We start from the raw sequence: 13,415 nt of genomic DNA on the forward strand, positions 1-13,415 counted from the left end.
TTTTAGAAACCTTTTACACTATTATTCTTAGGATATAGCATTTATGATGGTAAAAGTTGTTTAAGACTTAGACTGGAAGTAATGTACAAATTGGCAATGATAGTAAGTTTTAATGCAGTACTCATACTACCCGTAATTGAATCCCACATCATAGGAAAGCTGCTTATCATATTTTTACCCATGTGTGATTTGTAAGAGATACAGTCCAGAGGGAACTCAGAGTCATGATAGGGGATGAAAATGTTACTCAGTTTTTACTTCCTTTGTCAGTTTTCATTGCAATAAGATTTTTTTTAGTCACATATTTGACAGAGACATGTTCTATAATTCATGTAACATTTCCAGCATATTTTTTCTCATTTAAGGTTTTGTTCAATTTAAGGTTTCACTGAAGGATTTATCTGCTGGGCTGAACAAAAATATACATGTGGCAACAAACACTGCTCCAGTAGCAAGGGTAACTGAATGAACAGGACTCTTCTGTTTCTGGTGTGAATGATTAGGTAAGTATAGGCAAAGAAAAAAAAAACTACAGGGCAATTAATAAGTACACAAAGTACACAAGTGTGTTTATTACATTTTTGCAAGCACTTTGTTCTACATTTCAAAAACGCCACCATCAAGCTGTTGGCACATTTATGTACAAAACAGATTAATTGTAATGCCTGCTACAAAGCATTCTTTGTGAAAATACAAACTCTAATACCAGAGAAGAGCCAAAAGCATTAACATCATTACATGAGTTTAAAAGACATAGTTTTAAAAATCAGCACAAACGTTTTAAGACACAAAACTGAAACACTACAATATAGAATCCAAAAGTGGTTCCTAATACTTTTTGCAGAACTGTAATACTGGTACTGCACATTATCAGAAAACTGTTGACCCTGTAGGACAGCCTAAGTGTAAAAAAAAAAAGAAAAAATCAGAAAAAAGAGAAAAAAAAACAAAAACAAACAAACAAAAAAAAACCCCAAATCAAAAACACAACCAAAAATCCCCAAAAGAAGCAAAAGAAAAACAATCAATCAACTAATACTACTTAATGCATTATCATGCCACACAAATAACTATAGTATTACCCTCTACTTACTACAAGAACTGTTAAAAATTACTGATGATGCATGACTAGTAATAGTACAAAGAAGAGTTTTACTCAAGAAGTTTTATTAGAAATGCACTTACACTGAGAGAGAATTCACAATGGTCCAATAAGTGCACAAACTACCTAAGTTTTTAACACTGACAAAAATGTCTTGTCAGGCTACATCACTTTAAAAGACACTTTACAGCATTCTTGTAGCATTAGAAATAGGCAAAAAATAAAATAAAATAAAAGTCCACCAAATTCGGTTTGATAATACTGATTTTGTTTAAATAGGGTTGTTTTGTTTTTGTTTGGTTGGTTGGTTTTGTTTTTGATGCAGGAAATCCTTTCAAATTAAGATGACTTGTCTTTCTGATAACATTTTCCTATCAAAATAAATGTTCAAATATATTACTACACTTTCAAATAATAAGCTCTGTAGTGGTCTTTCACCTTACTTTAACATAATACAGGTAAACCAATATGCGTAGGAAAGCTAGAAGCCAAGCTATAACATTTATGGAAGTCTCCTTTAATATATCTTGTACAGTTCAGACAGGTGCAATCCATTTAAATTTTTAAAGCAGGTAAAAAGACTTCTGATTCCTACGGTTACTGTATTTTTGATATATTACTTTCATAAATGTAGCTAAGCAGTAATTTCTCACATCATCACATGAACAACTCCAATTTAGCATAACCATCATTGAATTAAAGAGAGATCATTCTGTAAAAAACTATGGATAACTATATCACTTAAGTAACAATTGTCTATATACCTTAACTCTTTAACAGGTAACCGTGGTATTGAACTCCTTCAAAAGGCAAGTGTCCATGCATTGTTAGCACCACGGTTGGCATGCTCACAATACAAACAGGAACTATCAACCATGGAACTTGGAACAAGAGAATATTCTTTAAAAACAACAATAATAATACAATGTTAACAAAGATAAGAAGCACTTTTTTCTTTTTTTTTTCATTTTTCTTTTTTTCTTTTTTTTTCCCTTTTTTTTTTTTATTTTACCCACTATTACAAATTTAGAAATTGCACCTTTGATTGTTTAAAACTTTCTTAGGACCTTCATTCAAGTTGATGAGGGTCCATCTGGCAAGATTTCCAAATATAAAGGAAAGTCATCAGTGTTTTCTTTATATATTGTACATCATGTACAATGGTCCCTTTGAAGTATACCTGTAGTTAAAGTAGTTATTGAACTCAAAACTAAAAAGTATAAAAAGCTACCTTTTTTTCAAAAACATATAAGAAACAATGCAAAAGGTGTTATGCATAACACATACAAAGTGATTAAAAAAATCAAACACATTTGTATTTGACAATAGTTTAGTATCCTTCATCTAGTGGAACTAATTAGATTAAAAGGATTCAGGAAAGGCTATTAGGAGCTCTGTGGTAGAGAATGATCACACAAAGTAAGAACTAATTTAGAAACCAAGTGCTAGACAACCAAGAATTGCACATGGGCGACATGAAAGTCGCCCAAACTATCTCTTGTGAGAAGCACTTTCAATTGTTTTTGAAATGGTTGGATGGCCTTTAGTTAAATGACAAAGCATTCACGTGTTAGAAAGTAAGATAAGGTTTCTTTTATGTGTAAGCATTGAGCCGTTCTTTAGAGCGAGTAGAATGAATGTCATGAAGCTCTTGCTCCTCCTTTGACTTGATATCCTCATATTTTTGCATTCTGCAGGCATCTTTCACATAGGCCCAGTTGGCTGACAAGACCATGAGATAATGGACCTGTAAGAGAGGTAACACGGAGTTAGGGCCAACAGACCCAATCAGATTCACGTTCAAACTACAGAAACTACAGGGCTGTTTGCTGTTGACTGTGTTGCTTTGGAGCACTTACTGGTCATCATTTACTACATAGGAAAACGAAATCAAAGTAAATTAATCCAAAAGCCGCCACCATGAGTTGTATCCAGGTCTGGGATTACTAGATCAAATGAGAGACGATGGTGTCAAAACTCCATTATATCTCCATCCAAATGAATGAAAGTCCTTACCTTTTATTTTTTTTTCTTCCCCCACAGTAAAATTCTTGAGAAAAATCAAAAAATGTGACTGAAAGCCCTAATAATTTCAAACGATTACACCATTGCTATTCGTTGGAGAGTATGATTTCAGTTGAAAAATAACATGTGAACCTCACAAAAATAATATCTGACCAGGTAGACTGATGAGAATCCTGCGAGCAAAGGGTATCTGAGCAGTGTACTTTCATCATCCTTTTAAAATGCATAAACCAGAAAACCTCACAGCTGAAGATTCTGTGATGAAAATGGGACCATGTAGGCCCTGATTTCTTGACACACAATGTTTGGAAATATTCCAGTACTGTACCAGAATCTTGCATTTTTGCATGGTATTTTACTTGGCTTTTCAAAAACACACACACACCAAAAAATAAAAATAAAAAAATAGGCAAACTACTCATGATACATTGCCTACAGTCGGGTATTCATTAAACTCCATTTCTTCTCCCTCTAAAAAAAGTTACGTAAACAAAGTTCTGGCATAGCTGTTGAAATCTCTTACAGTTCACGCTCACTGTAAGTAGGATGACTTTACTGGGAATAACTCCTTTAGTTTCTGTCTCAAATAAATACTCATGCTACATAAATACGTATTAGTTGAAGAATCCACCACCTTTGTTGTTGGTGGTGTTTTTATTTTTTTAATTTCACACCAAATTCCCCGATAACACTGTTACAGAGAGGTCATCTTTAAGTGGCTGTCTAATTGCATTTCACACTTCCCTGACCTGAATAGCCTGAAGCCGACGGGGCCGCGTCAAGGCTTATTCAAATTGAAATAGGGCAGCTTCCGCAGTTGGCCTCGGGACGTTTCAATTACAGGCATATGCAAGACAGCGCAGGGTCTTTCCAAAAATCTATGAAACTTTCTTGCTTAGGTTTCTTCCTAAGAAGGAAGCATGCTTTGACTTTTCAGATCTGTAGAATTTGGAACAATATATATAGAAAAAAAATATATATATATATATATATATATATATTTTTTCTATCCTTTTGGGACATTTCATTATCTCAGCAGGGTAAAAGTCCGGTTTCCTCCTTTTACCTACATCTAACGTCTTTCAGTGGAACAAAATTCTATCGGGTGACAGGAGCTAGCCCACTTACATATTTCCCTGCTTCTTGTTTCAAGACAATTGACTGCCTCTTCAGACAATCTCTAATGAACATAATTAAGCCCAGTTTATGTGGAAATTCAGGTAGAATATACCGTTCGGGAAGGGAAAATATATATCTTATATATCAGTTTTGATGTAGTGGTTTTGGATAAATATCAGGGGCAGTATACTTAATAGTCAACCAGATATGTAAACACAAGGCAGTGTTTACATCTGTACCCAGTACAACAATAAGAACAATAAAAATAACATGCATTACTTCAATGATCATTTGTGTATCCCTTTATTTCTACTCAGACATAAGAAAAAAACAGTAATGTTCAGAATCATACACAATTTAGTATGGTTCAAAACCCTGGCTATTTTTCCTCTGTTCAGGGCTCACAAAAAACATCTATGACATTAAGAATACTTGTCAGGCTTGTTTTCATTTTCTACTGAAGTCTAAGAGTGATAATGATTCAAAATAGAGTATTCAACACCTTCCTTCTCTGAAAACTCAAGTTTTCCCTGCCATGTCATTTTGAAAGTATGAGTTTTTCTATGCTAATTTGTATACTCTTTTTGAACCCGAGAGCATTTTCCTTTGGAGACAAAATGGGCAGCTAATTAATTTTAAAAATAAATAAATAAATAAATTCAACATTCTTGTACAAACCTGAGACAAAAAGAGAGATTAAAATAATAGCTATGGGAAAAATATGACTTGTGACGAAATAGTTTTGCAAATTCTAACAATTCCTTTATTTGTTTTTGAAATAAATGCCTACATTTCTCTAATATATATATATACATACATTTCTCTAATATATAAATATATATAAATATTTAAATATTTATAAATATATATATATATTAAAAGAAACAAGCACATCAATGGAACGATCAAAATGTCATTTAAAAGTGGGAATTTTACCATTTCAATTGTTCACCAATCTTGAAGATAAAATAGTATTATTACTGAATAGTAAAATATACAAAATGTTTACTACTTCAGTCAGATGGACTTTTCTAATTTAAAGTAAATGTCTAATAACTGTTTTAAAGTTGCAATAAATTTATAAACTTTCTCCTTTGTAAAGGACTGGTATTTTAATCCCATTTTTTCTGTTAAATTTCACAAACATGGAGTTTTGCTACTATTATGCATTTGTACAAGGACATTAGACTAACTTTATCAACTTGACATAGTTGCTATTATTTGTGCAATAACACATATGAGGAAGGATGTTGATTCTCCAATGACTTAAATTACCTCTCTACAATGCGTTCATTACCCTAACCAACTGTCAACATTTGAAGTAAAGGATATTTCTTCTTAATATATGAAGCATTTAGGGCAGAAAGTACATTTTTACCTCCTTGTTACAGTTTAGCAGCTAAGCATCAAACAGTTGTCCACCCAAATCCCCCTAGAAGGCTGGGGAGAGAATTGAAGAAAAAAAATAAATGGAACTCACGGGTTTAGATAAAGACAGATCAATAGGGAAAAGAAAGAAGAAGAAACAAGCTCTTCACCCATTGATCAGTGCCCAGTAAGCCCCAAATAGTGAAATCTCCCTGTCTGACTCCTCCAATTTTATTGCTTTGCATGATACCATATGGGGTCAGCTGGCTCTGCCCCTTCCCGGTTCCTCACCCTTCTCCAGTCCCTCACTGGCAGGACAGTATGAGGAGGTAAAACATCCTTGATTTAGTGTAACCACTGCCCTGCAACAACTACATCAGTGTGTTATCAACATTTTTCTCAACCTAAATCCAAAACACAACACCATATCATTACATTAAAAATGTGTATTTTTTGTTTATCCTTCCTTGTTTGTCAGGGTGCCATATAATATCACGGCATGGAAGACCAAACCAAAAAAAAAGAAGGGTTGTGCAACAGGAATTGTAAATGTGATTCTAAGGAGAGCAAACAAGCTATAGCTCTAGAATTCAGTGACAAAATATTAGTTTCGGTATTAAAGCAATCACCATTACTAATAGTACAGGTAATACAATATAGAATCCCTACTCTAAGAATATCTTGATGTTTGGGCAGCTTACCATAGCAATGACTGCTGCTCCAGCTCCAGCAAGTGCCACAATGAACAAGTGGAATGTCATGTTTAGCTGCAAAGAGGGACAAAGAAAGAGATTTTTATGGATTTAATACTAAATGGAAACTGAACCAAAAACTCTGAATAATGTAGAACAAAAGATTACTTTCCTGGTTCCGCTGTTCTACAAAACTGATGATTACAAATACTTCTTTCAAAAGATTGAAATTACTACATGACATTATTTTTACAATACTCATATCATGGTCAAAATAAATTAAAAAAAAAATAACAACAAATTTTTAAAAATAAATAGGCCTCTACAAATATTTTATGCATACAGTTAGGATACTATCTAGCTAGCTCTTCAAAACTTTGGTTTCTCTGGTGGCAGAGAGAGTCTAAGAAGAATTTGGTTCCCTTTGCAAGCTGTAGCATTTCATATGCTCATAGGCTGATTTACTTTCCTCTCAGTTTTGCCAATAAAACTTGTTCACAGTGATATAATGTAAACGAAGTTATTTAAGTAATCCAAATAAACTATCTTCCCCACTCCATCCCATACTAAACAATCACTTCTGTCCTTCAGTTCACTGATCTGGTTTATGCTCACTGTACTGACTGCACAGCAAGGGTTGCATTTGCTTAGATGCTTTTGGTATAAACAAAGTTATTGTGTAACTTTACTCTAGGAAGATTTATGCAGAGTAAGACCCAGTGAAACATTTGGTCATCAACCCTCTGACTTCAGTTTGATCAAAATTTTAGCCTCTCTTATTGTTTTACATAGACATTATTTTGTTTGGCCTGTCTTCTATCCTTACCATTTAAAAACTGAACTAAAAATCTCAGCTGTACTGAAATAAGTGGTCTAGTCTAAGAAAACTTAAATAAAAAGAGGCACATTTGTACTGATGCACTGCAAAATTTGGTCTAATCCATTTGAAAATGTTACTCTCCTATCACAACAGCAACTGAGATCATCAAACAATAATTCTGTATATAGGCTTCACTGTGTAGCAAGGTGCATTAGCTTTCAAAAACATCACAGTAAAAATATACATGACTCAGTGGAATTCTTAACAAAAATAAAATATAAGTGTATTTAGAAAATAATGGCCAGAAAAGCTGCAGTAGCTAAATGCAATATATGGTAAAAGAGCAGGAAAAGCACTTGATCACATTATTTTCTACTTTCTGCACCATTTGTTCACTCTAGCTAGAATTAGAACATATAGAGAAAGAAAATAGCACACACATCAGGTACTTCCTACTGTAATATACATTATGGATCTGACAAAATATGATCATATTTACCTCATTTGAGTCACACATCTTGATGAAACTTTCTGATGTGGTACAAACCTTCTTTTCCTCTCCAATTGTTACAATACCTAGTGCAGAATGAATATTCACACTATTTAGTACTCCTAGTAGATAGCAGTCTATTCCATGTGAGCCAGGACAGCTAAGAAATAACAATCCTTGGCTCCTACACAGAAATCTAGTTAACAACAAAATCATTTTTTCTTGTCTCCTACATAGAAATTTAGTTAACAAAATAATTTCTTCCTAATTTCAGTCAGCAAAATCAAACAAACAAACAACTAGAACAACAAAAAAATGTATCATCTATTAGATAACATGCAGGGAAGCATTTTTTGACCTTTTTTTTTAAAGTCTTCATTCTACATTTTAATCAACAAGGTAATTGAAACATTAAAAAATAATTTGCAAGCAGCATGTACACGTATCATAATGGATATTCATAAATATTCACTACCCTCGTGTTGAGAACTGTGCTGTATATTGTATCCAGATGTGTTGATCTGGTACAAAGCTTTTTCTGGAAGTTATAACAAACTATTACCCAAACATATATTCAACTGCAATAATAGCTTCTATCAGCAAGAATAACCAGAATTTATACTGCTTACTAAATCAAAGACTTGAAGAAAATTGATATAACTCATTTATCACGAAAAATAGTAGTGTTGTTTTATATTTAAAATAAATAGTTTAAAAACTGAATTAATAGGAAACAGATATATTCACAGAAGATACATTTTGCATGCTAGTGCTGAATGCACATTTTAAATAAAAATAAGAATAAAAAATGAGTATGAACAAAATAAATATGAGGGAATCAAAAGCTGAGAGAAAGAAATATGAATACTTTGATGAGTTCTGTACAGATAACTGCTTTTTTTCAACTCCCCTATCATGCTGGGGGGGAAATAAATAAATTTTAAAAAAAGATCACTCCAGAAAACAATAAGATGAAGTAATTTGTTTCAGGTTAAGTTAAATATTCAACATATATCAAACTCTTTAACTTCCATGCAATACAGCATTTTTCTATCCTAAGGCAGCAAGTTAAAAACATACCACGTTTATATTTGGCTAAGGAGACAAAGGAATGAAGCTCACAGAAGTGCCCAAGAAGAGAAAGATTACCCAAGACTCTGTGAGCTGAGAAACTATGGAGGCCAGGGTATCTAATCTCAATTCAGTCTCATGAAAGAAAGGAATTATCAACATCAAATCCAAGAATTCTCAGACTTTTATAAAATTCCAAACCCCTTTTTGTCCAAATTCCCCATACTCCAAATAAATATATTTCCATCGTTTTTAAACTCCACAGCTCGTCCTATTGCCCAACATTCTCTTTCCATAAGCCTCTTAGAAAGTTCCTATTAGTATTCTTTACCTACACCAAGCCTAGAAATGCAGTAAATCTCTGATAAGCTTTCTTGATTTGTAAGTAATATCATTGAAACAAATATTTTGGAAACATTGATTGGAAACATTCAGATACTTGGAAACAAAGCAACATAATATTTTCTATTCTGAAATCCTCCTATATTTAGTGTCCTTCACTCACATACCATACTGGCGAAGATCCAAGCAGAGATTAGTTCCATCCACTAAGGTGGCATTTCGGCAAATGGTCCACAGATTGAAGTACATGTAAACAGGCAGAGAAGTGAAGGCTGTAACGCCAAGCCAAGCCAACATAAAGATGTATGTCAGCATAATAAACTGTAGCAAAAGAGAGAAAAACAAGTCAGAATTTAACTGGGACTCACATGCAAGAAAAAGAACCAGTGAGAAGTCGAGAGAGAAGAAAAAATGGATTTCAAACTGCTTTTGCCTCTTTCTGTCTTTGTTAGTATTATGATTTTGGTCTCACTGGAAGGACAGAGTAGTTATGCTTTCAGAAATGCAAGCTTATTCCCCATTCCTGCCACTCTTGGATCTACGATCAATCAAAGCACCACACCTGAAGTACTGACAGTGATGCACACTCTGTGAAGAATGTCTCTGCCTCTCCCCAGACACCACAATTCCAGAGTTAAATCAAGAGGCAACAGTGACTGGTTTTACTGCTCTTGTTCACAATAATAAATAAATACACATATTGTGAAATACTGTACGTTCAGCTTGCTTTTGCTATTAAAATCCAGGTCTTACAAAAAACAACTCCTAATCCATGGCTATCACCGAATTTCACTGACACTGAAAAAATGAGACCAATCTATTTGTCATTTTGTTGCTACACAAACAAATCTGAGATCAAAAGAAATACAAGGGAATTAATCATTATGAACAAACCAGGGTGCTTATCTCTGTCAGTAAGGAATACATTAAACTACATGTTTTACTACACATTGTCTTTTTTAGCCACGCTCCTCAAGAATACAGCAATCCACTTGTATAGCTGTTTGCTTGTAGGAAGCATTGAACTGTTTGCTTCTAGGGCTGGTAGTTATGCTGGCACATGGCATAATACGTGAAACAAATAAATAGATAAGCTTGCCACCTTACTACACGGTTGCTAACCTCAGATAACTAGCAGACATTCATTAGTAACTTTTCTGTTTTATGCAACGTAAAGGATATTAAGATGCCACACGGCTAACTGTGGAAGATAAGTCAATCTCTAAATGTTGAATCCAAATAGCCTCAAGATTTGATGATTTCAGAAAGGTTGATGAATCTAAACACACTGCTGAAACAAAAAATATTCAGCTCGCTGACGTTTTTTCAACTGCTTACCACAGAAAAAAATAAACAACACTGAGTCTGAGAATAAGAAATAAGACCTATTTTTGTAAAGCAGAAAATAAGCTGGTCCACAGTGTGCTTAAAATTAGATGGTAAAAAGAGAAAATTGAAGATATTTTCTAGTTATGTTAATGAATGAACTCCTATATGAGGTAATAAAGGAAAAAGCTTAATATAAGTACAGTTTTTAGTTCTTGAAATCAAATAATCAAATATAAAGTGTTGTAAATGGTACTGAAAACTGCTAAAGCACAGCTTGACCATATGCACCTGTTCAGGAAAAATAATCCAAAGCACAAAATAGGTTTAGATTTTAGGTGAGGTAGTTTTATTCCTATGATGGTATAGGATGGACATTCTCAAGCAACATTAAAAAGACCTTAATTTGACTTAACTTACTTCCAAAGAATATTTAATAAAAGCCATTTTAATTCTGAGGAAGTGTATTTTCATAGAGATTTAATGTAGTTTAATCAATCCAGTTTAAAATTTAAGTCAGATTTTCCCAATTGTCCCTTGGAAGATTATTCTTTCAGCAGTAGTTTGAAAAACTGGAGTATTTATAGCTCTAAAAATAATTATCAGAAGGATTCAAGAAATTGTAAGAGGAACAGTGAAGAGAAACATTTTTTCTTTGTTTCATGTTACAGTCCTAAAGCTGGTGAGGCAACGTCTATTTGAACCTTGGGCATTTATTTACAAATAATTACATGGAAAATTACTTGGAAATGTATTCACTTAAGGACTATTGCCCAAGTAAAATACTATGTCTGATCCACATTTATTATCATGCTAAAGAGTTACGAACAGGTTTTGTAAAGCAGAAACAACCAATAAGACAGATGGCTCCCTGTGCATTCTCAGAAGAGCCTCTAAAGTCTCCATTTACTATTTTATATTCTATAGTTCATCATTTTTCTGGCAGAACTTTAAAGACAGCTTCCTTAGTTTGTATTCTATGAGTGTGCTAAAGATAGCTAAAGCTGAGGCCTTATTTTTTGAGCCTCCTTCCAGAAATTACGAACTAAACAACATTTTAAAAACTGAGCATAATGTTCAGTGTAGTAATGTATAATAATTTAACGGGGAGGAGAAAAATCAGCCTTGGTATGAGCATTGCAATCACTGTTTAATATTTATGGATCTTTTGAGCTGTAGGAATTTATCTCTCTGTAGCATAGAATAGGAAGCCTGCTTAAAAATCTGTACTGAGATAACACAAAGCATTGGTATAGCAAAGAGGAAAAAACGGAGCTCATTAGCCTCTAAAAAACAAAACAAAAAACAAAAAAGCAGTCAACCTCTGCCTGGGGCATAGAATAAGAGCAGCAGAAATCTGTCAGATGATGGCTGGGAGCTGCCTACTCAGAGAGAAATGCTTGATTGTTTATGGAAGGGATTCTCTTTTAAAAACATGTTTGGTTTAGAGGCTCAGAGGGAAGGAATCAAATGCTGATTTAATTTTAAGAAATAATTTAGAAAAAAGAATTTCTTTTTTTCCCCCGTCAGTTCTGACTGAGGAGCCAGTGGTCAATTATATGCTCAAATTTTTGTCATAAAACTAAAAGGATGGGAAAAAAAATAGATTTTTTTTTCCATCTCATGGAATAATACCTGAAATGCAAAAATTCATGTTAAATCATGATAATTAATTGCTATTCCTGGAAGATGCTATCACTGATATCTGTGAGGCAAGGTTTGTAACCTGGGCATGACAACATTTTCTGCTCTCAGAACAAAAACCAAAGGGTTAGCCTTACACATGACAACAGGAAATGTTACAAACTCCTTTTATAATGGGGTGAATTGGAAATATATTTGTTTGAAAACCATAGGTGAAGGACTAAAGTATGTTCAAAAATAATTTCTATGCTATGTCTGCTGCAGACAGCTTGCAAGATATGCTGAAGGAGCCTGTTCACTCCAGGAATTAAATTCAGAACTTAGTCTTCAGAGATTCAAAGGGATCGTTCTCCTTTGAAGTAGCATTCTGCTATGTGACAGGCCAAAGATTTATGAAATAGCAGTGCAACATCTTAAAGTGGTACCACAGATTGTGTATTGTACTGGTAGTGATGATGAGTTCCTCTGGTCATCTCGACTGTCACTGTAGGAAGACAAACATACAAAACAAAGTGGAAGTGATGGAGAAATTCATTTAATTGAAGTGGATAGTAGTTTCAGCAAAACAGATCTTTATCATTTGTAGCAGCGAAGTTCTTGCACTACCTCTGGCTGGCAAAACCTTCCTGCCAGATTTTACAAGTTTTTCATTGGCAATAAGGACTGTCTTGAATCATGATGCATCAAAGTAAGCAAGCCACCAACGCTTTGGGAAGGCTTTTATGATAAAATCTGTTTCACAACCAGTATCAGTAAGCAGAGATTTCATTGTACATTCTGAAATAACATGCACATTGTAGAACAGCTTTCATGGTGACCACAGCTGGGTAAAATCCTGTTTCCACTGAAAACGTTACCAAAATCTGTGTTACAATAAGATCAAGATTTCAGTTAATGCTTTCTTTTTAAAACATATGGATATTGGTCCCATGAAAAGCACTTTGATCGACTTTCCAATGCTGTCCTTATTTTAGTTTTGTTATAAATAAATATTTTAATCCTCTTAAAGAAACATTTAATTACTACTTCATTCACTGTGGAAAGACACTGCAAAATCATGTTTAAAAGTTTTGTTAATACAAAGAGATGGATTGAAATGGAAATAACATGAACTCCAACTGTTACTCTAGTCACTTTATAGCATGAAGAAATTGCTGCTATTATATATATATATATACATACAGAAATATAGCAATAAATTCAGAAGTGCCTGAAAATATACTTAACTCTAAAAACCTCATGGTGACATGTAATTTCATCTGTTTCAAGCCACTCATTCTTGTTCTATATGAACTCCCTGCCATGAGCTTTACCACAGAGTTATGAAAAGATGCAGGCTTTGCTCTGTTTATATCTGGTTTACATTTATCATCTATTGTGACAAACAATATTTTTATTTTCAACTTGACAATCTAA

At 33.6% G+C, this 13,415-nt stretch overlaps 1 protein-coding gene across 1 annotated transcript in view; it reads right to left on the minus strand.

The window, feature by feature from the left end:
- Positions 1-2,069: 2,069 nt before the first annotated feature.
- GPM6A (glycoprotein M6A) overlaps positions 2,070-13,415 on the minus strand; it is an 87,622-nt gene continuing 76,276 nt past the window's right edge. The window contains exons 4-7 of the mRNA XM_065736583.1: positions 9,197-9,350; positions 7,626-7,702; positions 6,316-6,381; positions 2,070-2,849 (exon numbers count right to left, since the gene is read on the minus strand). Of these exons, the coding sequence (XP_065592655.1) occupies positions 2,697-2,849; positions 6,316-6,381; positions 7,626-7,702; positions 9,197-9,350 (450 nt within the window). The 3' untranslated portion in view covers positions 2,070-2,696. The remainder of the gene's footprint in view (positions 2,850-6,315; positions 6,382-7,625; positions 7,703-9,196; positions 9,351-13,415) is intronic.

Source organism: Cyrtonyx montezumae, unplaced genomic scaffold (genome assembly GCF_038088225.1).
Source record: "Cyrtonyx montezumae isolate F1298 unplaced genomic scaffold, pur_monq_1.0 scaffold_2, whole genome shotgun sequence".
Lineage (NCBI taxonomy): Eukaryota > Metazoa > Chordata > Aves > Galliformes > Odontophoridae > Cyrtonyx > Cyrtonyx montezumae.